The sequence below is a fragment of the Primulina huaijiensis genome, chromosome 12 (assembly GCF_012295235.1).
Source record: "Primulina huaijiensis isolate GDHJ02 chromosome 12, ASM1229523v2, whole genome shotgun sequence".
NCBI classification, from domain to species: Eukaryota; Viridiplantae; Streptophyta; class Magnoliopsida; order Lamiales; family Gesneriaceae; genus Primulina; species Primulina huaijiensis.
In genome coordinates this window covers 17,824,980-17,852,257 of record NC_133317.1, presented here as the reverse complement: position 1 = coordinate 17,852,257, position 27,278 = coordinate 17,824,980, and the positions used below count along the sequence as shown (strand labels likewise).

Here is a 27,278-nt window from a genome sequence, read left to right as displayed (position 1 = left end):
ATAATTTAACATATAAAAATTTATAAACATTTAAAACCAAAATTTTAACATATAAAAATCCATAAACATTTTAGCATATTCAAAATCAATAAAAATTTTAACATTTAAAAATCCATAACAAGTCATAAACGTTTTAAAATAAACATTTTAACATGATAAACCTTTAAAGTAAACATTTAAATTATACACATTTAAAATAAACGTTTTGGCATATTAAATCGTGAAAACATCCATAAAAATTTAAAATAATCATATTAGAGTATAAAACAGCATTCAGGACACTGCCAAGATGTTTACTAATTTCTAGGTGTAAAATGACCGTTTTACCCCTGGACGTAAAATTTTACATTTTTGACTTTTTATTAATTTCATTGACTCTAATAAGTCCCAAATAATTATTTAAGATTACATGAATTTTCCCATATTTTAGCTTAAATCGAGGACTTTTAAATTAATCTTTAAATAAGACATATTAATGCATTTTAATCCCGAATTAAACCAAACCTTAATATAAAATTTTCAAATTAAAAACTTAGACTTTTAATAATTATTTAAGCTTAAACCTAATTTTTCATAATTCTATAAAGCATAAAACTAGGCTTTTCGTTAAATTCATCGATTCATTTTTAAACTTAGACGTACACCCTGGTTTTGACTCGTATGGACTTGAAACTTAACCAAAACTTACCAAACTTGGACCAAAGCTTAATAACACCTAACTAACCCATATACAACAAATGTCCAGCCCATTAAGTCCCTTGAACATGCCTAGGAAGTTACTGAATTTTTCTGCACAACAGTTCTAGTCCTAATATGATTCGAACCTAGGCTAGCTTCGCCTCCGGCCCTTAACAACCATGTCCAGCCTCTACCCATCCCTCCTATGCAGCCCAATTAAGTCTAGTGGACCCTCCCTAACTGCAGCTAGCAGCCGTGACCCTCAAAAACTCCTAGTCGAAGAGTTCTTTCCCTTAAGGAGTCTATTTTCGTTTTTATTCCTTTCCTATTTTTTCAGCCTTTAAACATACACCTAGGGGCCCTTAAACATTTGGAAAAACATCCCTTCAAGTACCCCTACCATGGCAGCCCCTTTGTGCATCATTATGAGGAGTTTTAAAAGATAAAAACACTAGTTTTGCGCATGTATAGCCATAAAAACGAAAATATAAAAGTTGCATCATGTTTTTCATGCAATCATGTATCAAACGCATAGTATGGTGTAAAAGATGTGAAAAAAGAGATTAAGGCGTGCCTTTGAGTTTTAAACGCACGAATATTTGACGGCGATGCGATGAACTTTGACTTAAGAGACCCTATGATGAATTCTCTTCAAAGCTCACAAGTTTCCCTTGAATTTTCATAAGTTTTTCTTCAAATATCTGGTGTGTGCCGTGTAGTTGAGTTTGGAGTGAAAGGGAAGAGTTTGAATTGTGTAAAAGAGATGGGCGTGTGTTATGGGGAGGGTTTGGGGTCAAGTTTGTGTTGTGACAACGTGTTCTCGCACCCAAGACGCAGCGGAAGTTTAAAAATTTTGTTCTTAGGCGTCATGTGTTTAAAAACATTCATAGGGTGTTTAGAATTATACATTTGCGTTATTAACGATTGGACTCCCAACTATTCCGATTTTTATGAGGAGATAGTCCTTTTTGTAAATCCCTACGAACGGCTCTTCTCCTTTGATCGTCTAATTCGATCCACGATCAGAAACTGAATTCCTTGTTTGGATTGCACTAGTAATACCAAACAATTTGGGCATTGAGATTGTAATCTCCGAATTTCCAAAAGACGGAGATGGAAGAACGATGGAGGAGAAAACCAAAAAGTGGCCAAATTTTTTTTTCTTTTTCAATGCTATGGCCCGGAGTTGGCTTTTTGATTGGAGAGATTTTGTTTTCTTTTATGAGAAAATATTAGGTTAGTTTATTATGAGTCCTAGTGGTGTATATATAGAGTGAGACTCTTAATCCAATTAAGAGTCCTTCTCCCACAAGGACTCTAATAATTTCATTAGATTTAAACTCTCATATAATTAATATATATATATATATATATAATGTATTTATTAACTTTTAATAATACATGATATACTAATATCATATACACATATTTTATATCACCATATAAAATAAATATGTACAATAATTAAATTAAATAACTATTATTTAATTTATAAATTAACTCATTGGTTAATTTAATTCTAGACTCCTCTAGAACATATATGAGAATTTGTGCATGTTAGTAGTCACCACTACTAGCACAATCATTTAATTAGTAAATTCCAAATTCACAAAAAAAAAATGATTCCGAACTCATTATAACCCCTATCGACGATCCGAGAGCACCGATATACCAAGGATACAAATCTTGTTCAAATAATAAAAATAGAAAATTTTGAAGATCAGAATTTTCATTTACCAAATTTAGAACTTACCATATATATAGCAGCTACCAAATTTGGCAGCTGTCGGTTTTAGTGAACTCCTTAACAAAACAGACAGTTCCACTCTCTTTTCTTATTTAGCAATCATGCTAACTTCCATTTCTTCCATCCTATGGAATCAGCTCATAAATTCCTTTATAAGCTTCATGTTTGATCTCCATCAATCTATAGTCTCCAAATTCCAACTCCATGAAATTTGACTATCTTAACGGGAACATAGAATCCGATACTTTTGTGACCCTCAATGGTTCAGGGATACAGCTAGCCGTGGGTTCACATCTCCATGTGATTCAGAATAACATTTATTCTTATTCTGGCTTACCCTAATTAGCCCCATTCTTTTTATCAACACTTTGATCAAGAATGTCAGAACTCATTTCTGATTCCACCCATCGGACCATGGTAAGAGCGTCTATTTGCATCGTCCCATGATCCCCTAGGTATCACTGATAGTGCCTGCAAGAACCTTTAGTCATGGTTAGCGTACAGTACGGTCCCTTCAACACATATATCACGATCGAATCTGCAACCATTGGTATATCGAGAGTTGAATATGAATTCGATGGCGATGTGATTTATCTTTGAGTAATAGTGTCATGGTATGCGCAACTGAGGAAAGACCTTTCCAAACTGCCTATGTCTTACTTCGGCCAGAGATTCTTTGTACTATTGACTCATTAGACCACATAGGATATCTTTACCCGTAGGTAAACGGTGAATCCCCGACTACAATGCATTTGCTCCTACGTATTTCGAAACTACACCTAACCTCACCACCCGATGACCCTCGATGGAGTCAGTAAACGGATCAAAGTGCATGCTTGTACGTATAGCCCTTACATTGTCCCGAGTCAAAGAAATAATGGTGTACAACCATAACTGTGGACTATTCCACTCAATAAGTGCGAACCACTTGGACAGTCCGAGGGAGAGTTGTTCAGTGCATCATCATATGATCACCCATCTGTGTGAATGGACATCTCTATGCCCTTACTAATGAAACATGGTGTTTACTCCACAGATGCTAGTCTCGAGCTTGAGCGACCTTTATCCTTTCTTTAGGCGGCTGAATCTACTAAGAACCTGTTTATAATATACGATACGCTTATTAATGAGTTTCATGATCTTACGTTGGGACGCAGACCTCATGGTACCTATTGTATATTCAATGACTTTATCTATGCAGCTTGCATGGGTATACAGATAAAGTATAATGTCATAATTGAATAAAATCGTAAAATATTATTAAAATAAAGATTGTTTTACATCAGAGTCAATAAAACTGGAGCCACAAGTTGGCTTGCCGGGCACCTACTCTAACAATCTCCCACTTGCCCTATAGCCAACTATCCATTGATCTTAGACACATTGCTTTGCGATGCTTCTCAAACAATGGTCCTGGCAGGGGCTTCGTCAGTGGATCAGCAACGTTATCTGCGGAGGCGACTCTCTCTACCGAAATGTCTCCTCTTCCCACAATCTCCCGGATTATGTGGAACTTCCTCAGTATATGTTTGGATCGCTGAAGAGTCCTCAGTTCCTTCGCTTGCGCTACGGCACCGGTGTTGTCACAGTAGACCGGGACTGGATCAACCGTTTGAGGAATGACACCTGGTGTGCTGTCGTTGAGCCACCAAACTTAAATTCCTACTCTCTAAGTAAAATGAGTGTAATGGTAAGTAGGGTCGAATCCACAGGGAACAGAGGATGATTTCTTTCAAGTAAAATGCAAATGAAGGGGGGATTCTGGGATATGAATTTAATAAAATGATAAACTAAATTTATCTAAGAACGTAAAACAATAAATTTAACTGATAATTAATCAACTAGAATAAAATAAAGAAATTAATACGAGGAAAAGTCTGATTCAAGGGAGTTCTACTATTTAATTATATCACTGTTCATCGGCTAACAAATAATTTATTCAAGTTGTTTCAAGCAATTAACTTTAGAATTATTGGGATAGCCGCTAAAATTCTTGTGTTTTCCTTAATCAATTGACCGAACCCAGCATCCTGTCAAAACTTATCAATAACCAACTGGGCACGATAACGTTCCATATTAATTAAAGATAGCTTTTAGATTTGTGAAAACAGTTAATCCTGAAATCTAACAATCGAGATAGCTGCAATTGATAAATACAGTTTTATTGATTTATTTAGATTAGATATATTATGATAGCACAACACATCTAATCTATGCTACTCGTGTACAAATCATTCATGACAATTACGGATCACTGAATTCATGGTTAGCAGTAGAAAATCCTATATCGAATTAAATTGTGAAATTAATCGATATACAATACTCATATAATTAAATCATAAATCGGCAAATACTTGGAATAAAAAAATATTGAATTTAAGAACGAATACCTTACACTGATAAATTAAACAGTAAAAAATACCCTTAAATCAGAATTAAAACTTAGCCTAGAGTTGTGGAGAAAATCGGAGAGAAAATCCTTGAGCCCCTTTTTTTCCTTGTTCTTCACGTGAGTTGTGGTGATTGGAGAAAATCTTATTCTTCCGCCTCATGTTTGTTTCACATTAGTTTTGTAGGCCAAAAAAGGGAAAATTAGGTCCAAAAAATATAAAAGCCCAAAATAATCTAGTAATTATAACCTAATCAATAAAATTAAAATATACTAGAAAATATCCTCCAAGAATATAGAGTTTTTTTATGGAAAAAACTCTATCTTGTTTTTCTTCCTTAAATAAAAATTCCTAATTCTCACTAGGCAGCCAAGGAATCGTTACAAAGCATGATCACGCCTTATGCAAAAACATCTTCTGAATTTTTCTGCTCCACGTCTTCAACTAAGATCAAATCGGCAACTTTAATTGGGATATAAAATCACCCTTTTTAGCCCAGATTTCTCGCAAGAGTAGAAAACTTCTTTCTAAATATAAAATCACACAAAAATGTGTCAATTAAGCACATTGGTAGTTATAACAATGAGAGATACGACAATAAAATACAAAATATTATGAGCCTATCAACACCCAACTCTTGGATGAAATTCCTCATCCAAACACCCTCCTTTGCTGCAGCAGATGTAGCTATATATTCGGCCTCAGTGGTTGAATCCGCTGTGGTGTCTTGCTTGGAACTCTTCCAAGAGACAGCACCACCATTGAGATTGAATACAAATCCGGAGGTCGATTTCGAATCATCCACTTCTGATTGGAAGCTAGAATCAGTGTAACCTTCCAATTTTAGTTCTCCACTCCCGTATACCAAGAACAAATTCTTAGTTCTTCTCAAGTACTTAAGAATGTCCTTCACTACTTTCCAAGGCAGTGGACCAGGATTCGACTGATATCGTCTTGCAACACTCAGTGCATATGCAATATCAGGTCGAGTAGATATCATACCATACAGAATACTGCCTATGGCAGACACATATGTAATGCGGCTCATGGTTTCCATCTCTTCATCAGTCTTAGGGCACATAGACTTGGATAGATTCACACCATGAGACATTGGGAGATATCCTCTCTTGGACTACTCAATAGAGAATCTCCTCAGTATGGTATCAATATATGTGGATTGGGTGAGCCCTAGCATTCTCTTTGATCTATCTCTATAGATCTGTATTCCTAATACATATGATGTTTTACCCATATCCTTCATGGAGAACTTATCAGCTAACCATACTTTAGTTGACTGCAACATCCCTACATCATTCCCAATGAGTAGTATGTCATCAACATAAAGTACTAGGAATGTTACTGCACTCCCACTAACCTTCTTGTATACACAAGGTTCCTCAGGATTTTTGGAAAAATCAAACTCTTTGATGGTGTTGTCAAATCTGAGGTTCCAGTACTTTGATGCCTGTTTGAGTCCATAAATGGATCTCTGAAGTCTGCATTCTTTATGCTCACTTCATACTGATGTGAATCTTTCAGGTTGAGACATGTAAATCTCTTCCTTAATATCCCCATTAAGGAATGCTGTTTTCACATCCATTTTCCATATTTCATAGTCATACCATGCTGCTATGGCTAGCAGTATTCTAATGGACTTGAACATTGCTACTGGAGAAAATGTTTCCTCATAGTCAATACTTTGATTTTGAGTATATCCTTTTGCTTCCAGTCTAGCTTTGAAGGTCACCACCTTCCCATCCGCTCCAAGTTTCCTTTTGTAAATCCATTCGCATCCTATGGGAACAATTCCCACAGGTGGATCTACTAAGGATCATACTTGGTTCGAATACATGGAGTTCATCTCAGACTGCATGGCTTCAAGCCATTTAAATAAATCGGCATCAGAAAATGCTTCATTGAAATTTCTTGGATCACATCCAAGAATGGGCTCACCTTGGCCCTCTTCAAGAAGCAGGCTCAACCTATTAGGCGGCCTCGAGATCCTTTCGGATCTTCTAAGAGCTTGTGTTTCTTTGATTGGCTGTTGGGGTGTGGGTTCTGCTACTTGTGTAGTAAGTGATTCTCGAATCTCATCGAGTTCTATCATCCCGCTTTTTCTATCCAATAGAAACTCCTTCTCTAAGAAAGTGGTATTCCTTGAAACAAAGACCTTTGTTTCACTGAGATAATAGAAGTAATATCCAATAGAGTTCTTTGGATATCCCACAAAGTAGCACAAATTGGCTCTACTATCCAATTTGTCTCCCATTGTTTGCTTCACGTAAGCAGGGCATCCCCATATTCTTAAATAAGAATATTTGGGCGGCTTTCCCATCCATATCTCATATGTAGTTTTATCCACTGCCTTTGTATGGACTTGATTCAACAACTTTGCCTCTGTTTCAAGCGCATATCCCCAAAGGGATGGCGGCAATTCAGTGAATCCCATCATAGATCGGACCATGTCCATCAATGTCCGATTACGACATTCTGACACACCATTCAATTGGGGTGTGGATGGCGGAGTTCATTGTGAGAGAATCCCATTCTCTTTAAGGTAGTCTTGAAACTCAGTATTCAAGTATACTCCACTTCGATCTGATCATAGTGTTTTAATACTCTTTCCTAGTTGTTTCTCTACTTCTGCTCTGAATTCTTTGAACTTTTCAAAGACTTCAGACTTGTATTTCATTAAATACACATACACATACCTCGAGTAGTCATCGGTGAAGGTGATGAAGAAGGAATGGCCAAATCTCGTGCTAACACTTAGCAGGCCACACACATCTGTATGGATCAAATCCAACAGATCATGTGCACGTTCCACTTTCCCTAGGAAAGGGGCCTTGGTTATTTTTCCTTTCAGACAGGACTCACATGTCTCTAGAGAGTTTATGTCTGACGAGTCAAACATGCCTTCTCCCACTAGCTTGTGCATTCTTCTTTGGGAAATATGTCCTAGCCTAGCGTGCCACACTTGTGCTTGGTTTAGACTATCTTGTTTTTTTTTGTTTTTCGTTGTTATCTTGTTTACTTAGACATGTTTGTTTGAAATATCTTTTATTCTTAAGTTATAGAGGTCGTTTTGTATTTCACCCGTTCCAATCAAACATTCAATCTTGTAAATATTGCAAACACCTTTGCTAAATAAACAAGAAAATCCATCTTTATCAAGCACAGAAATGGAAACAATATTTTTAACTAAATCCGAAACAAACAAAACGTCTCTAAAAATTAACTTAAAATTATTGTCTAATATTAAATAAACGTCTCCTATGGCTATCGCAGCAACTCTTGCTCCATTACCCATCCTTAGGAAGGTCTCACCCTCTCCCAGTCTTCTACTTCTTGTCATCACCTGTAAATTATTGCAAAGATGAGATCCAGATCTGGTATCCAATACCCAAGAAGTTGAATTAATTGAGACATTTATTTCAATAAAGAACATACCATTGCCAGAACTCTTCTGGGCGAGATATTCCTTGCAATTGCGCTTCCAATGTCCAGGCTTCTTGTAGTGGAAGCAAACATCTTCTCCTTTTTCAGGCTTTTTGGGCCCCTTTGAAGTGTTTGCTACTCGCTTCTTGTTGGGTTTGTTTTTCTTTGAAGGACGAGAACGCTTCTTGCCCTTTCCTTTAGGCCCTTTCTTCGTCTCGGACGAAGAGCCAATGAGGAAAACATGTTTTTCCTTCTTAATGGTGGCTTCATAACTTGTCAGCATGTTGACTAACTCTTCAAGGCTGGCCTCCAACTTGTTCATATTGAAGTTCACCACAAACCCATCAAACGACGATGGCAGCGACAGTAGTAGAATGTCCGTGGACAACTCATTGGGGATAACAAGGTCCAGGCCCACTAACTTTTCAATGAGCCCAATCATCCTCACGCCATGCTCATGGACCGAGGCCCCTTCTCGCAGACATGATGTCATGAGTTTTTTGACAGTAGCGTGCCTCAGTGGACGTGTTTGTTCACCATACAACTCTTGCAGGTGGCCGTAAATGTCAGCAGCATTCACAGCTTCCTCAAACCGCCTCTGCAGCTCGTTTGACATAGAAGCTAGCATAAAGCTCTTGGCTTGCAAGTCATGATCCCACCATTTGTCAAGGTCAGCCAGCTCCTCCTTAGTGGCATTTGGCTTAGTCGTCTAAGAAGGAGCCTTGGTGAGCACATATGCTATCTTTTCGGAATTCAAAACAATTTTCAAGTTCCTCAGCCAATCAAGATAATTTGGTCCTGTTAGCTTATTTTGATCGAGTATAACAGATAGTGGGTTTCGTGACGACATTGTAAATATACTGAAAAGGAAACAGAACAAGCGTTACTGATTATTTTAAAATATTTTGTAAGACGTAAAATATGGAATTTTGTTTTTACGAATTGCCTCCCACTATTTCGACATTCTCACCACCCTCTGATGAAAAACGGGAAATACAATTTCTTTAGTGAGTACGCAAGGCCCAATTGCAAAATTTTGATCCCGAATAATATCAGCCAATCATAACTTCCAAAAGGTAGAGCCCAATTGCAACTCCTTGCAACCATTACGTAATTTTGCCTCACGTTTGAGGAGGGTCCAATAATATGATCCCCTTTCTCTTCACGTGTCAAACCTGACCCATCAATGTTGAACCTTAGTGGACGGTCGCCATGAGATCCCCAATAATATGAGCCGAAGTAATGGGAGTTCCACGTAGTTCACATCAAATATGTCAGTGGAAGTCACAGCTTTCCGGCGTCAAGGCCTCCCCAATAATATGAGCCAGACACTGAGCGCGGGTAGCGTTCATCATGCAACCACCGTTGATGGAAGGCAAGGAATTATTAAACTTTCTTTTAATTATCTTTTTAATGGGCTTGATTTAAATTTTGGATCTCATCCAAAATGTGGGATTTTAATTTTAAAAATTTGTCTCATCATTAATTTTAAAACTCGTGCCATGTTTGTTTATATGATTGCCGGATTCATGCAACTCTTGTTATTATATAATAATGCACATACTGATTATTTATAATATATCACATACATCATAAATAATAATAAAGGATGATCGATAACCGAGAGCTAATTGATCCGTACGAGTCACATACGGATCCATGTTTATAACCTAGGTAAATGCAGGGATGCAAATGCAACTATTACATAAGCTTAAAAAATTTACACGTCTTCGATCTTCAAAACTCCTTTTGAGGATCTCGGGTCCACCGTCTTCAAATCTTGATCACCCACTAAATCTAATATTTACATTAAATTTTCATGGCAGATTGGGATACAAATTTAGGGGGTGGGAACGGACCATAAACCAGGTCCAGTTTTAATTATCAAAGAATCAAAAATTACAACATGTAAAAAAAATCCTAACATACACATAGCACATTGGTCATGGCTCTCGATCATCCTTTTAACATATAATATCATATATTATATAAATACGATAATATCACATATTATCAATAAATCGTTTATCTCGTAAATTATCACTAACCGCCATAATTATAAAATTAAATAAACACTTTTATTTAATTTCAAATAATTAAATTTTTGTAAAACACCTTTTACCATAAATAATTAAAATCATATTTGAATTATTTATTTTGTAAGAATTTAATTTTGTAAAAATTGTTGTAGGGGGTAAAATCTTCTGTATTTCAAAAATTTCATTTTAGTTCCCAGAATTTTGAAAAATTTGAAAATCTTCCCCTAAGCCTGTCACAGTGCCTGATACGTTCTCGGGCACCTGCCCGCGCTGCCCGCCCACTGCGTGATCGCGGCCCGATCCAATCGGGCGCTGGCGGACACGCTGCCGCCTGCGCGCGCATCGCTGCGCAGCTGTGCACGTACGGACAACGCTGCGCAGCCGTGCGCGTGCACCGCGCGACGCTGGGCCGCACGCGTCTGCCCGAAACAGTTCCGGGAAGACCCAAAAATTTTTTTCTTCAAAAACCGATTTTTCAAAAATAATTTTTAGGGCGTTATTCTTAAAAATTCTTACGCGGTTAGAAATAATAAAATCAACGCAATTTAATTAAAACACACGATTGAGAATTACCAGCTCTGATACCACGGTTGTGACATCGTGCTCTCGCACCCAAGACGCAGCGGAAGTTTAAAAATTTTGTTCTTGGGCGTCGTGTGTTTAAAAACATTCATAGGGTGTTTAGAATTATACCTTTGCGTTCTTAACGCTTGGACTCCAACCTATTCTGATTTTTATGCGGAGATAGTGCTACTTGTAAATCTCTACGAACAGCTCTTCTCCTTTGATCGTCTAATTTGATCCACGATCAGAAACTGAATTCCTTGTTTGGATTGCACTAGTAATATCAAACAATTTGTGCGTTGAGATTGTAATCTCCGAATTTCCAAAAGACGGAGATGGAAGAACGATGGAGGAAAAAACCAAAAAGTGGCCAAAATTTTTTTATTTTCTTTCTCAATGTTATGGCCGAGAGTTGGATTTTTGATTGGAGAGATTTTGTTTTCTTTTATGAGCAAATATTAGGTTAGTTTATTATGAGTCCTAGTGGTGTATATATAGAGTGAGACTCCTAATCCAATTAGGAGTCCTTCTCATACAAGAACTCTAATAATTTCATTATATTAAAACACTCATATAATTAATATTTATATAATGTATTTATTAACTTTTAATAATACATGATATAATAATATCATTTACACATATTTTATATCACCATATAAAATAAATATGTACATTAATTAAAGTAAATAACCATTATTTAATTTATAAATTAACTGATTGGTTAATTTAATTCTAGACTCCTCTAGAACATATATAAGAATTTGTGCATGTTAGTAGTCACCACTACTAGCACAATAATTTAATTAGTAAATTCAAAATTCACACAAAAAATTGATTCCGAACTCATTATAACCCCGATCGACGATCCGAGAGCGCCGATATACCAAGGATATAAATCTTGTTCATATAATGAAAATAAAAAATTTCGAAGATCAAAATTTTCATTTACCAAATTTAGAACTTACCATATATATAGCAGCTACCAAATTCGGCAACTGCCGGTTTTAGTGAACTCCTTCACAAAACAGGCAGTTCCATTCTCCTTCCTTATTTAGCAATCATGCTAACTTCCATTTCTTCCATCCTATGGAATCAGCTCATAAACTCCTTTATAAGCTTCATGTTTGATCTCCATCAAACTATTGTCGCCAAATTCCAACTCCTTGAAATTTGACTATCTTAACGGGAACACAGAAACCGATACTTGTGTGACCCTCAATGGTTCAGGGATACAGCTAGCCGTGGGTTCACATCTCCATGTGATTCAGAATAACATTTATTCTTATTCGGGCTTACCCTAGTTAGCCTCATTCTTTTTATCAACACTTTGTTCAAGAATGTCAGAACTCATTTCTGATTCCACCCATCGGACCATGGTAAGAGCGTCTAGTAGCATCGCCCCATGATCCCCTAGGTATCACTGATAGTGCCTGCAATAACCTTTAGTCATGGTTAGCGTAAAGTACGGTCCTTTCAACACATATATCACGATCGAATCTGCAACCATTGGTATATCGAGAGTTGCATATATATTAGATGGCGATGTGATTTATCTTTGAGTAATAGTGTCATGGTATGCGCAACTGAGGAAAGACCTTTCCCAACTGCACATGTCTTACTTCGGCCAGAGATTCCTTGCACTATTGACTCATCAGACCACATAGGATATCTTTACCCGTAGGTAAACGGTGAATCCCCGACTACAATGTATTTGCTCCTACGTATTTCGATACTACACCCAACCTCGCCACCTGATGACCCTCGATGGAGTCAGTAAACGGATCAAAGTGCATGCTAGTATGTATAGCCCTTACATTGTCCTGAGTCAAAGGACTAATGGTGTACAACCATAACTGCGGACTATTCCACTCGATAAGTGAGAACCACTTGGATAGTCCAAGGGAGAGTTGTTCAGTGCATCATCATATGATCATCCATCTGTGTGAATGGACATCTCTATGCCCTTACCAATGAAACATGGTGTTTACTCCACAGATTCTAGTCTCGAGCTCGAGCGACCTTTATCCTTTTTTTAGGCGGCCGAATCTACTAAGAACCAGTTTATAATATACGGTACGCTTATTAATGAGTTTCATGATCTTATGTTGGGACGCAGACCTCATGGTACCTATTGTATATTCAAGGACTTTATCTATGCAGCTTGCATGGGTATACAGATAAAGTATAATGCCATAATCGAATAAAATCGTAAAATATTATTAAAATAAAGATTGTTTTACATCAGAGTCAATAAAACCGGAGCCACAAGTTCAAATAAGTTTGTGAATTTATTAGCCAGGTTGCCCACAAGTTCGTATTTTTGTTGAAAATCCAACACCGATAACATTTACGTCTCGTCGTATAAAATCACCTCAAAACCCCATATTTTCAAAAATAAGAAGAAGCATCACTCTTAATTTAAATAATTAAAAACAATTGTTTAATAAAAATATTTTACATTTTTCAGCCCTCGGTCTCCGTTCCTCGATCGCAACTCGAATAACTTTTAAAAATACATTTTAATGAAACCATGAAAAAAATATATTTTAAACATGTCAATATGCACAACAAAATTAATCCATGCAATTAAAATATTTAATTAAGATACAAAGGAATTTAATAACTTATATGCATGTGGTTTACGTGGACCTTCGAATTTTCAGGGTGTTACAATCTTCCCCCCTTAGGTTGAATTTTGTCCTCGAAATTCGCTTATTTTTGCTAACCCAAAGTTTAGATTCAATTCCAGTATCCCAAAAATCCACGTTTCCGCTACGTTACTCTGGTAAAACTTAAGTTTTAGAATGTTCTTACGTCTCCTTGATCCCAATTAAATTTTCCTTCTAAATCCTTATTTGCAAATCGCAACTTAAAAAGACCCATGATGACTTAGTTATATGCTATTATAACCTCGAATTTCAACTTTCCTTAAAATTCTCAATATTAAAAGATGGATAGTCATATTTATCGTATATTACTATCCTTATTTTATGCCCAGAATGTTCATCAACTTATCATATTTCAACCTTAAAATCTCAAACACGCCTACCGATGCTTAGATTTTCAAGCTTATTATTGATTCATCCCATAATATTCTTGATTAAAAATTCCTTATAACGTTATAACCCAAGATATTTCAAGGTTCTAAGTATTCTTTCAAGCCTAAATCATCAAAATTTCTTGGCATTCAAACTATTCAATTCTCACTTATTGCTAAACTAGTCCCAAAATTCCTTAATAATTGCAAAATTATTTCTTAATTTCCCCAAAAAATATCTCATTTGGTCCTTAATTCCAAAAAATCCAACGATTAATCCATTAATTTTTGGCATTCTTTATTTCCTTCTACCGATTTCCCATAACAAAATTTTCAATAATTTTAAACTTATTTACCCAAAAATCAATTCCTATAATCAATCTTACCTTTCATCAAACTTAAAATCCCAATTTATACATTTTCTTACTTCCAAAGATAATCGCAGTCTTCGAATCATTATTCCTTATGAGTAATTCCCAAAAATTAATTTAACTAGTAACCACGAGTCATCATTATTTTCTTAGAGAAATACACGTGTCCCAAAACATTCATAATATTCACGTTTAACTTATGGCCAAAAAAGTAGAATGTCAATACTAAAACCCAAAAATTCACATAGTCCAATTCCACCACAAAGCCAACATGTGTAGAAAAAAATAATTTCTTATTTCATATCGTATCACGTATAAAAAAATTCTAAAGCATATAAATCATATATTATCATAAAGCTATTAAACATGTGACATAAACATAATTATGCAGGTAACATCATAAAATCATATAAAGCATGTAAACTTACAAGTTTGAGGCTTGACGACTGATCTTTCCGGCGCTGATGATGGCACAACCCTTTACAGGACCTTTGCTCTGATACCAACTAGAACGTCTGCTATTCGTTTTCTTAAATCGTGCTAGAAATTTTTTTTACCTCCTTAATCTATATAATTCAAAATATACATATATATAATTTAAAATACCTTGACACCATTTTTAAATCAAAGGAAAATAGTTTGAATCATAAAATCGTCAAACGTTTTACCAAATTTAAAAACATTATTTGAAAAGTATAGCTCATATTATAACCTCTCAAAAACCACTCATAGCATAAACAAAGTCATAAAAATATCTTTAACATAACTTAAAATCATAAATCATAACTAGTGCGGAAAACTAGCGTCGGTCCTCGGGTTATGTGCACCTTCAATCCAGTCAGATCAACCATCAATACCTCCATCATTTTCATAATCACCTGCATCAATCACACCTAGTGAGTCTAATGACTCAACACACCATAATCTTGATACCAAGTAACACATATACAAATTGCATGCAACAGTGAAAAATACTTATACTTAAAATATCGTTTTCATGAAGATGCATAAACTTTAAACATAACCATTTTCATAAACATTTCATGATGCATATACTTTAAATAAAAATATTTCCATAATGATGCATCACTTTAAACATAAACATGTCCATAAAATTTTCATAAATATATTCATAACATTTTTATATCAACATATTCATATTAACATATTCATATTCATATGCGTATTCATATCCATGTTCATATGCATATTCGTGTTTGTTGAATTCAGATCGTGTTTGTAATTCGTATTCTTAATCGTATTGGGCGATGGATCTATCTACATGTAACCACAGTACTGGGTGGTGGGGACACCATCATTACTCTCACCGGTCAACTGGGCCTTCGCCTATCCTCATAATATGGAAATACGGTCGTCGGGGCTCCCTCGGAGGCCTTCTCCCATAGACGGGCTTCCTCTAGGGCCTTTTCCCACGCATGGGCTTCCTCTGGGGTCTTTTCCCCTCACGTTATCCCAAAGCATATCATCATATACATATACATATCCGTATCTAAGGAAATACGATCGTCGGGCTCCCACTGGGACCATAACCCTCACGATATCTCCAACATATCATCGTATTAGTCACAATCCCTTCACGTCTTTCAACATGTTATCATCACTTAATAAAAATCATGCATATACTTCTCATTTTGATTTTTCGAAACCAAGCATGCAACACGTCTTTTAATTTTCACATTAAATCATAAAAATCCATAATCATTTAAACATCATAATTCAACATATAAAAATTCATAAACATTTAAAACCAACATTTTAACATATAAAAATCCATAAACATTTTAAAAGAAACATTTTAACATTCCCAAAATCCATAAACATTTTAAAATAAACATTTTAGCATATAAAAATCCATAACAAGCCATAAACGTTTTAAAATAAACATTTTAACATCATAAACCTTTAAAATAAACATTTAAATCATACACATTTAAAATAAACGTTTTGGCATATTAAATAATGAAAACATCCATAAATATTTAAAATAATCATATTAGCATATAAAACAGCATCCGGGACATTGCCACGACGTTACTAATTTCAAGGTATAAAATGACTGTTTTACCCCTGAACGTAAAATTTCACATTTTTAACATTTTCTTAATTTCATTGACTCTAATATGTCCCAAATAATTATTTTAGCTTACATTAATTTTCTCATATTTTTAGCTTAAATCGAGGACTTTTAAATTAATCTTTAAATAAGACATATTAACGCGTTTTTATCCCGAATTAAACCAAACCGTAATATAAAATTTTCAAATTAAAAACTTAGACTTTTAATAATTATTTAAGCTTAAACCTAATTTTTCATAATTTTATAAATCTTAAAACTAGATTTTTCGTTAAATTCATCGATTCGTTTTTAGACTTAGACGTACACCCTGGTTTTGACTCGTATGGACTCGAAACTTAACCAAAACTTACCAAACTTGGACCAAAGCATAATAACACCTAACTAACCCATATACAACAAAATTCCAGCCCATTAAATCCCTTGAACATGCCTAGGAAGCTACCGAATTTTTCTGCACAAGAGTCCTAGTCCTAATATGATTCGAACCTAGGCTAGCTTCGCCTCCGGCCCTTAACAACCATGTCCAGCCTCTACCCATCCTTCCTATGCAGCCCAATTAAGTCTAGTGGACCCTCCCTAACTGTAGCTGTAAGGCCCGAGATTTAATTACTGTAATCAGAAGTGGAGTAATGAACAGTATTGAGGGTATAGGAGCTTGAGTGGGATAGCCGGGAGTCGGTAGAACTCAAAAACAAAGGTTTGTACAGAACCTTTGGCGCCCGAGCGGTAGAAAATGACCGCCCGAGCGCGAATGCATCACAAAAGAAGAATTCAGACAGAACGTCTGGCGCCCGAGCGGCTGAAAGTTACCGCCCGAGCGCCAGAGTAGAACGACTTTAGGGCCTGGACAGAACGTTCCGCGCCCGAGCGGTAAATTGTGACCGCCCGAGCGCCGACTGAAATGTGTGAAAATAAGCCACGTTTCTTCAGCATGCATGTGGATATATATATAAGGTTGTAAGTTTCTTCAGCAAGAATCAGAAACGAAGAATCGAGAAAGGAAACGAGAAAAGCTATAGAAAAATCCTTACGCCTTTATATTTCGATCCGCCCATTAGATTTTGAATCCGACTTCGGTACTGTGTTCCTATCGACGTGGGCTACAACTGGACGTAAGTGTTGTTACGTTTTGATATGTTTTGAAATTGTGCTATTGTCAGAATTGAATAGGATTCATATATGATGTTCTTGATATACTAGACATCGTAGAATCGAAGTCAGATCGAATAACAGATTGATTGTGGAATTGTTAGGAATTTCTGAGTATATTGATTGGAAATCGGACAGATTTGAGTTATAGATTGATTATGAGTTGTATCAGATATGGGTTATGGATTGTAATTGATAGTTGTTGATATTGTATTGACGGGAATATCGGGATTGTGCCGTTATGCCGTTGATTTGAATTCTATTCCGCTTAATCCGATTTAGTGTTGAATTGAGAATGAAATATTGATATTATGATTCTTGATATATCGTTTCAGCTACACAGAAACAGTCTTGAGTTCAGAACTTCAATTGCCTTAGACCGAGACTACAAACGAAAGGTATAAGTCAATGTGGTATTGGGAGATCGACACAAGTAGGATATACCTGTGTTTCCCTAAATCACATACTATTTGTTATTATCTGCATTGATTTGATTTGATATGCTTGTTCTATTGATGTATAGAGAGCATGTGTTAGACGAATATTAGATGAGTGATCTTGTGACAGAAGTACCTGATAGTGGTGGGATCGCCACGGGCACATTGCACGATGTCACAAGATAGTGTATTGGCGATAGTGCCACAGTCTGTGACGGATAGGTCAAGACACTGGATGTTTGGTTATATCGACGTGGATAGAATCGGAGTTTCTTCTATTACTGTTGGTCGATATAGGAATACCAACGTCTGGAAACCGGGATCCCTAGACTAGGATTGAGTCTAGTCTGAGACGTGGAGTCACGAGTATGATTGACAGTTTTACATTGATTATATTTTTAGATTTTGATCTATATTACTGTCATCTGTTACATGCTTTATATTATTTATATGATTGCATGGTTCGTTGATTTATACTGGGATTTTATTCTCACCGGAGTTATCCGGCTGTTGTCGTGTTTGTATGTGTGCATGGCAACAGGTGGGACAGGATCGGGGTCGAGGAGATGAAGAGAGATCGTGATTAGAGTGGAGACTACGGACTTGATTTGAGATAGGGTTGAACACTTGATATTTAGTAGTTGAACCTTAGTTTGTAAATGATTGTATATAGTACAAGACTTGTACTTTATTTTTATACTGATATGTATAGTATAGTGATTCCATTACGTTCCGCATTTAATATTATATTAAAAAAAAAAAAAATTTAGACCCTGTTTATTATAATTGATTAATTAGTCCCAATGACAATTAAGAACATGATTAGCGTCCGGGTCCCCACAACAGGTAGCAGCCATGACCCTCAAAGACTCCTAGTCGAAGAGTCCTTTCCCTTAAGGAGTCTATTTTCGTTTTTATTCCTTTCCTATTTTTTTCAGCCTTTAAACATACACCTAGGGACCCTTAAACATGTGGAAAAACATCCCTTCAAGTACCTCTAACATGGCAGCCCCTTTGTGAATCATTATGAGGAGTTTTAAAAGATGAAAACACTAGTTTTGTGTATGTATAGCCATAAAAACAAAAATATAAAAGTTGCATCATGTTTTTAATGCAATCACGTATCAAACACATAATATGGTGTGAAAGATGAGAAAAAGGAGATTAAGGCGTGCCTTTGCATTTTAAACGCACGAATATTCGACGGCGATGCGAAGAACTTTGACGTAGGAGACCCTAGGATGAATTCTCTTCAAAGCTCACAAGTTTCCCTTGAATTTTCAAAAGTTTCTCTTCAAAAATCTGGTGTGTGCCATGTAGTTGAGTTTGGAGTGAAAGGGAAGAGTTTGAATTGTGTAAAAGAGATGGGCGTGTTTTATGGGGAGGGTTTGGGGTCAAGTTTGCATATTAAATACTTAATTAATCCAATAATAAGACTTTGGCCAATTAAGTAAATAATTTAGGCCCATTATTGCTTAATTAAAATTTTAAAAATAATTTTGTTCAAATAAGTTTGTGAATTTATTAGCCGGGTTGCCCACAAGTTTATATTTTTGTTGAAAATCCAACACCGATAAATTTTACGTCCCGGCGTATAAAATCACCTCAAAACCCCATATTTTCAAAAATAATAAGAAACATCACCCTTAATTTAAATAATTAAAAACAATTGTTTAATAAAAATATTTTACATTTTTCAGACCTCGGTCTCCGTTCTCGATCGCAACTCGAATAACTTTTAAAAATACCTTTTAATAAAACCATGAAAAAAATATATTTTAAATATGTCAATAAGCACAACAAAATTAATCCATGCAATTAAAACATTTAATTAAGATACAAAGGAATTTAATAACTTATATGCATGTGGTTTACGTGGACCTTCGAATTTTCAGAGCGTTACATATTTAGTCTTTTGATGAAGGTTTCAGAGATGAATGAATGTTTAGCTCCCGAATCTAGTAGTGCATAGGTTGCTACCCCTTGAATGATGATCCACCCTATGGCAAAAACAACTTTTAAATCTTTTCGTGTTGAAGTTTAAAGAATTTCTATCATTAATTCTATCAAAGTTAGATGAAGATTACGCGTTGAACTTAAGAATTTCTGGAAAAATTGCCTTTTAGTCCTTCAATTTTTTGAAATTTGCATTTTAGTCCCAAATTTTTGGATATTTGCAATTTAAACCTTGTATTTTTAAAAATTCTTATTTTAATCCTTTAAATTTCGAAAATTGGATTTGTGGTCCTTAAGAATTCAGAAATTGCACTTAGGTTTCTTATCTTTCGGTTAATTACATTTTGGTCCCTTAATTATCGAATATTACCTTTTAGACCCTTATAATTTCATTAATTGCATAATGACCTCTCAATAAAATTCGAAACCCCTGCCAACCCTTGATTATGATTTTTCTTTAATTTTGACCCTAAAACTTTTATTGGAAATATTACATCCTTTGTATAAATCTAAGGCTCAAAATTTCAATACCAGTTTCTATAGTTTCTAAAATCATATCTTAAATTCCAACTAAAGTAGAACATGCAACCTAATTTCTATTAGGTTAAATCTTGTTCCCAATTCCATTCTATTAACCAATTAAACATTTCATGCGATAATGAGCAATGTATAAATGTTAGATGACTAGGTTACCAGTGATAAGAGTTGTGTCTGGTTCCCCTTCAGCTTCCTCTGCATTCATAGCATAAGCTCGCCCAACGGTGGGTGCATTCTTCTTCTGGCAATCAACAGCTTTGTGCCCTTCTTCCTTGCATATGAAGCACTTAGTAGTACCCCAAACACATGGTCCATAGTGTAGTCGATTGCACTTCTCTCATGGTTGTCCTTCTGCAGTTTTTGGTGCTACATGTGGTGGCTTTGACGGTGCTTGCTTCTTGATTTGACCTTGGGGCTTTTGAAGCCCTTGACGTCTAGGAGGACCCGTATATTGCTTCTTATTTGGTTGATTATTGTTCTGATGTTGATGCCTCTTGATCTGTAACTCAAACTCGATGTCCTTCAAGGATTGCTCAGACTGGAATGCATAAGTAACTGCAGTAGCATAATCCGAACGACGCATCATCATAACATTATTCCGTATGGTGGGTCGTAGACCATCCATGAAGTGTCTAAGCTTCTCTTCAGCATCCTTGGCAATAAAGGGTACAAAGTGACAACCCCTATAGAACTTTTCACAAATTCAGCAACAGTAGCGTCTCCCTGACGGAGAGTCATAAATTCCCTCTTTAATCGCTTTCTGACATCAGCAGTAAAATATTTCTCGTAGAATATCGTTTTGAATTGAGCCCAAGTAAGTGTAGCAAGGTTAACACCATGCTGGACTCATTCCCACCATAAAGAAGCGTCATCCCTAAACAGATAAGTGGTACAACTCACATGGTCAGCATCTCCAATATCCAGATAGCGAAAGTGTACCTCGAGTGAATGAATCCAACCCTCAGCAGCAAAAGGATCGGTAGTGCCAGAAAATTCCTTCCGTCCTAGCCTCCGGAACTGATCATATATATCATGATGAGGCCTAGGTGCCTGCTGCATCTGCTGTAACTGTTGCTGCTGTAACTGTTGCTCAAAGAGACGAGCCATCCCCTCTAACGCACGAGTAGCAGCATCCCCCGGAGGAGGTGGTGGTGGGGGTGATGCATTCCCCTGATGGTTCACACTGTTCTCAGCTTGATTCTCATTAACATGGGCACGTCTAGTAGGCATTTTATCTGAATGTTTTCCAAATTCTAACGTAACCAACATGCATTTCAAATATAAGTTTTCTAACCATATGACATATCCTTATTCATTTTAGCAATTTAAGGATGCAAAGCATATATACTCAAAAAGCTAGTAAACATATTATTCATGTCATCATGTAGGTAACATCATATCAAATCATATAAAGCATGTAAAACTTACAAATTTGAGGCTTGATGACTGATCTTTCTGGCGCTGATGGTGGCACAACCCTTTACAGGACCTTTGCTCTGATACCAACTGAAACGTCTGCTTATTCGTTTTGCTAAAAAAGTACTAGAAATTTTTTTTAAAGCTCTTGATAATTTGGCCTATACGTATACATATATATAAAATATTTTTTTACACCATTTTAAAATAAAACATCCAACTAGTATTTGAAAATCAAAAGGAAATAGTCAAAACATGAGATCGTTAAACATTTTACCAAACCTAAAACGCAATAAATTTTAAAAGTGTAGCACATACTAAACCTCTCAAAAAATCTCTCAAAAACACAAATAAATTGTCGTAAAATCTTTAACGTAAATCAAAAACTTTAAATGCGGAAAGTAGAAGCCCTGGTCCTCGGGTTATGTTCACCGACAGTCCAGCAAAGTCACCCATCAAGACCTTCAATATCATAGTTATTAATATCACCTACATCAATCACACCTAGTGAGTCTAAAGACGTAACACATCATATTCTTGATAACAAGTAATACATATACAGGTCACATACAACAGTGAAAATTATTTGTACTTAAAATAACATTTTCATAATGATGCATAAAATTTAAACATAAACATTTTCTTAAATATTTTCATATCAACATATTCATATTCATATTAACATAATCATATTCGTGTTTGTTGAATTCAGATCGTGATTGTGTCTCGTATTCTTAATCGTATTTGGCGATGGATCCATCTAGAGAAAACCACAGTACTGGATGACGGAGACACCAGTGACACTCTCACCAGTCAACTGGGCCTTGGCCAACGTATTAACATATTCGTATTCGTATCCGTATCCAAGGAAACACGATCGTCGGGCTCCCACTGGGACCATAACCCTCACGATATTTTCAACATAGCATCGTATTTAGTCACAATCCCTTTACGTCTTTCAACATGTCGTTTTACCATCACTTAATAAAAACATTCATATAATATCGTTTTTCTTTTAAACCAAGCATGCAACGTATCTTTTAAAATGTCCAATTTAAACCATAAAAATTGATGAACATTTAAAAGTCATAATTTGGCATATAAAAATTCATAAACATTTGAAATAAACATATTAGCATATAAAATAGCAATTAGAGCACTGCCATGACGTTTTCTAATTTTCGGATGTAAAATGACCGTTTTACCCCTACATGTAAAATTTCACGTTTTTGACTTTTTCTTAATTTTATTGACTTAAACATGTCCCAAATAAATATTTAAGCCTATATTGAATTTTTCAAAATTTTATTTAGCTTAAATACTAGACTTTTTAATTAATTCGTAATTAGTCGTTTTGAAGATGTTTCAATCACGAAAAATTCCAAACTATAATATAAAATTTCTAAATTAAAAACTTAGTCTTTTTATATTATTTTAGCCCTCATGAACCACGACTCGACCTCTGTGAGCAGTGTTTCGAATTTATTTATCAAAGGGAACCCTAAACCTTCGAACCAACCTCATCGAGCCACCTAGCTTATTCATCGAGCCAAGCTCGGATCACACAGAGCCGACCCTTGACCAGACCCTCCAAGAACCCTCCTAGAACCTTGGACCCAACCAACTTGACCCCTAGCTAAAAACCAAAGTCCCTAACCTTGCAACCAAACCAACCGAGACTCCTCATAGCTTAGGACTCTTCGAACTCGCCTCTAGGACTTAGCCACTGGACCAACCCCTGAACCCGACCCATGTGCACTCTCCTAGGACCCTAGTGCCTTGATCTAGCACAACCCAAAACCCCCCAGGCCGAGACGCTTGGCCTGCGCAGCTGCAAGTGTGCGTGATCCCCATGCGATTCTCGGGCCTAGGACTCCTTCCCTTGCACTTGACGTGAGTCCTAGCATGGATAGGACTCTCTCCCTTGCTCGGACATGACCTTGGATAGCCCTGGTCCTAGCCGTGCCATGCCATGCCAAGCCTTGCACCAAAACCGAACCCCTTCTTCCCTATGACAGCAAAGTGGTCTAGCTTGAAACGTTTTCGTGTGCATCAAATGATTGTGCATCCTAGGACCCCTAGAACTCGTGTAAAAGCATGCTTGTTCAATCCCTATCTCATGGCAGTCCCTTTTTCATGTAAACAACATGAGTTTGAATAAAAATTCATGCTTGAAATTTCATGTGTTGCATAAGGACGAAAGTAATTCAAGGTATCACTTGTTTTTCCATAAAATTCATACATAAACATATATTATGGTGTGATGATGTTTGAAAGAAAGAATTATGAGTGCCTTTGCGTTTTTTAAGCACGAATTCTCGTTGACGATTGCGAAGAACGGCGACGAGAACCCTAGACTGAATTGTCCTTGAAACCTTCGAACTTTTCTTAAAGTATTGTATGTGTGTGTCGTGTACAAGAGTTGGAGAGAATTGAAATTGTGGGGCGTGTGATGTGAGGGCTTGGGGTGGGTTTAAAACATTTAATACTTAATTAAGTTACTAATAAGGCTTAAGCCCACTAAGTAGGTAAATTAGGCTCATTAGTTCTTAATTAAAACATTAAAAATAATTTTGTTTAAATAAGTTTGTGAATTTATTAGCCGGGTTGCCAATACGTTCGTATTTTTGTTGAAAAACAAACACCGATAAAATTTACGTCCCGGCGTATAAAATCACCTCAAAACTCCTTATTTTCAAAAATATTAAAAGCCATCAACCATATTTTAAACAATTAAAAATAATCATTTAATAAAAACATTTTACGTTTTTCAGCCCTTGGTCTCCGTTCCTCGATCGCAACTTGAATATCCTTTAAAAATACAATTTTATGCATAATGGCAATAAAATCATATTTAACATATAAACATGTATGTCACATAAACAATTAAGTAATTGAAATCAATTAATTAGCCATTTTCATATTTCCTAGATTTGCATTCAGTTGGACTACGTCGTCTTAATTTTGAATCTTATACTCCCCATCTTCTTCTCTCACTCCCTCCTCCCCTACTTCCTGCTCTTGTTCCTGCTCCCTTCCTAGTGAGGTAGTATGATGAGAAGATTCTCTCATGGCTACCACCTTCTCCACCGCCTCGGATACAATCCGAGCTAACTCCTCCGGAGACATAGTAATAAGATTCAGAGGTCCTGTGGGAGGAACACCACCTTGTCTTGAAGTAGGTGCACCATCTCCAGAAGCTCGGGAAGTTTCCTGATTAGTTCTTCTAGTAGGAGCCATATCAACGCCTTGAACTCAATTTCTCACAGACGGCGCCAATGATGCGGTCCGGGTGAATCGAGTATGAAATACGTAGGCGATTTACCGGATAGTGAGGATAATTTTATATTAGGAAATTTGTATACCCGGGTCATCCATGACATGGGCTCTTATGGGGCTATCAATATCATTAAATATACATTACAATTATACTTATATGTTAATAGTCTTCTAAAATAAAAGTAATTTTAAAAAAAAATCTTATTCTAATTAACACCTCAATATTTTGAGCTTGACTCTCATGTTTTCAAATAAAATCACATGATGTATCTATTGATAAAAATATGATTTTATTAAACATGTAATAATTATTTCCAGAGGGGTAGTTTTTGAAACAATTAATAAAACTTTCATAAAGTTACCTCCAAATACAATCCCACCTTCTCATAAATGGTTGTCGTCCAATTTTAGTTACTTATTGTAAGCTTCTATCGACGACTTTAACTACTAAGTTTCTTGTCATTAGTGCTTCATCTCACATAATCAAGTGTGTTTTATGCAGCAGCTCAACAAGGCCTCATTGTTTTAAAATTTTATAATAAATTTCTTTTTAGAATAGATGTCTTGTAAGTCAACATTTGGCAAAATAATTTATTGACTCAATTGTAATAAACAATCTTTATTTTAATATAATTTACATTTCATTTTTTTGTTTACTTCATCTGTATACCCATACAATCGACATAGATAAAGACAATAATTATAATTTAATACAAATTAATCGTAATTCGATCTTAAAACTCATTTGTAAACACTGTATATTCTAAATCCGTTCCTAGTCGATTCAGCCACCTAAAAACAAGGATAAAGGCCGCTTGAGTTTGAGACTAGCATTTGTGATGTTGTGTACCGTGTTTCATGGTAAGAGAATAGAGATGCCCAATCATACAGATAGATAATCATATGATAATTGTACCGAACAACTTTCTATCGTACTTCGCAAGTGATTATCATTCATCGAGAAGAACAGTCTGTGGTTGTGATTGTACATCTTAAGTACTTACGACCCGAGACAACATTGAAGCTCTACATACGAGGATTGTGCTTTGACTCGTTTACCAAATCCATGAAAGTCACAAAGGGGCAAAGTTGGGTGCAATTGCGACATGTGTAAGAGCTAGTGCGTTGTAGTGGAGAATTTACCGCTTACGTACGGGTATGGATATCTGATGTGATCAAACGAAATACTAGTGCATGAAATCTCTAGCTAGAGTGTAAGATGTACATGATTAAGGAAAAAGGTTCACTAGTTTGCATGCGATGACACTATGAATATTTCATGAATGTATCACATAGCTATTGAATCTAATATTCAATCCTCGATGAACCAATGGTTGCAGATTAGATCGGGATATATGATATGAAGAGGCCGTACTATATGTTAATCAAAACCGATTGGTTCTTGTGTGGCATTATCTGAAATGTCCACTACTCATTTTTCTTAAAAAGTACTAGATATTTTTTCTTTCTTTCCCTAAACTATTCAGCCGATTNAATAACCAATTCTTATTTGAAAATTCAAAAGAAAGAATTTAAAACATAAAATCGTCAAACGTTTTACCGAACCTAAATTTAGAAACATTTCCAAATAAAGCTAACTCTAACAACCTCTCAAAACCACTCAAAAAGCATAAAAAAACTCGTAAAAATCTTTAACATAAATTTTAAATCATAAGTGCAGAAAACTAGCGCTGGTCCTCGAGTTATGTGCACCTTCAGTCCACCAAGATCAACCATCAAGTCCCTTAATATCAATATCATGCTCACCTGCATCGATCACACTTAATGAATCTATTGACTCAGCAAACCATCACCATAATAGCAAGTAGTACGTATACAATCACATAAAATAGTGAAAATACTTTTACATAACATAACATTTCATGAACATATATAAACTTAAACATTTTTCTTTCCATCATAAACATATAATAAATCCTTTCATCATATACGTATACGTTTTTCTTTTAGTTGAATTCAGATAGTTAATTGTAACTTTCATATTAGCTGAAGGTTGATGGATCCAACTACGTATTACCACAGTACTAGGCGACGGGGACATCAGCGACACTCTCACCCGTCAACTGAGCCTTGGCTTTACATATCATCATAATCCTCATATCATCGTATTAGTCACAA

General features: G+C 35.8%; 1 protein-coding gene across 1 annotated transcript; it reads right to left on the bottom strand.

Annotated features, from left to right (window-relative positions):
• Positions 1–3,427: 3,427 nt before the first annotated feature.
• On the bottom strand, positions 3,428–6,418 carry LOC140990713 (secreted RxLR effector protein 161-like). The gene is made up of 2 exons (XM_073460547.1): positions 5,446–6,418; positions 3,428–4,051 (listed from the first exon to the last, which is right to left on the bottom strand). Exons 1-2 carry the CDS (start codon positions 5,924–5,926, stop codon positions 3,777–3,779), a joined length of 756 nt encoding a protein of 251 aa, XP_073316648.1. The 5' UTR covers positions 5,927–6,418; the 3' UTR covers positions 3,428–3,776.
• Between the last annotated feature and the right edge of the window lie 20,860 nt (positions 6,419–27,278).

What these genes read in the sequence shown, in the direction of transcription:
- LOC140990713 (XM_073460547.1), bottom strand. Translation starts at nt 5,926, where the DNA reads ATGTCTCATGGTGTGAATCTATCCAAGTCTATGTGCCCTAAGACTGAT. An exon ending in GAATTTCATCCAAGAGTTGG is followed by an intron (nt 4,052 to 5,445) that starts GTGTTGATAGGC and finishes ACAGCACACCAG; the next exon opens with GTGTCATTCCTCAAACGGTT.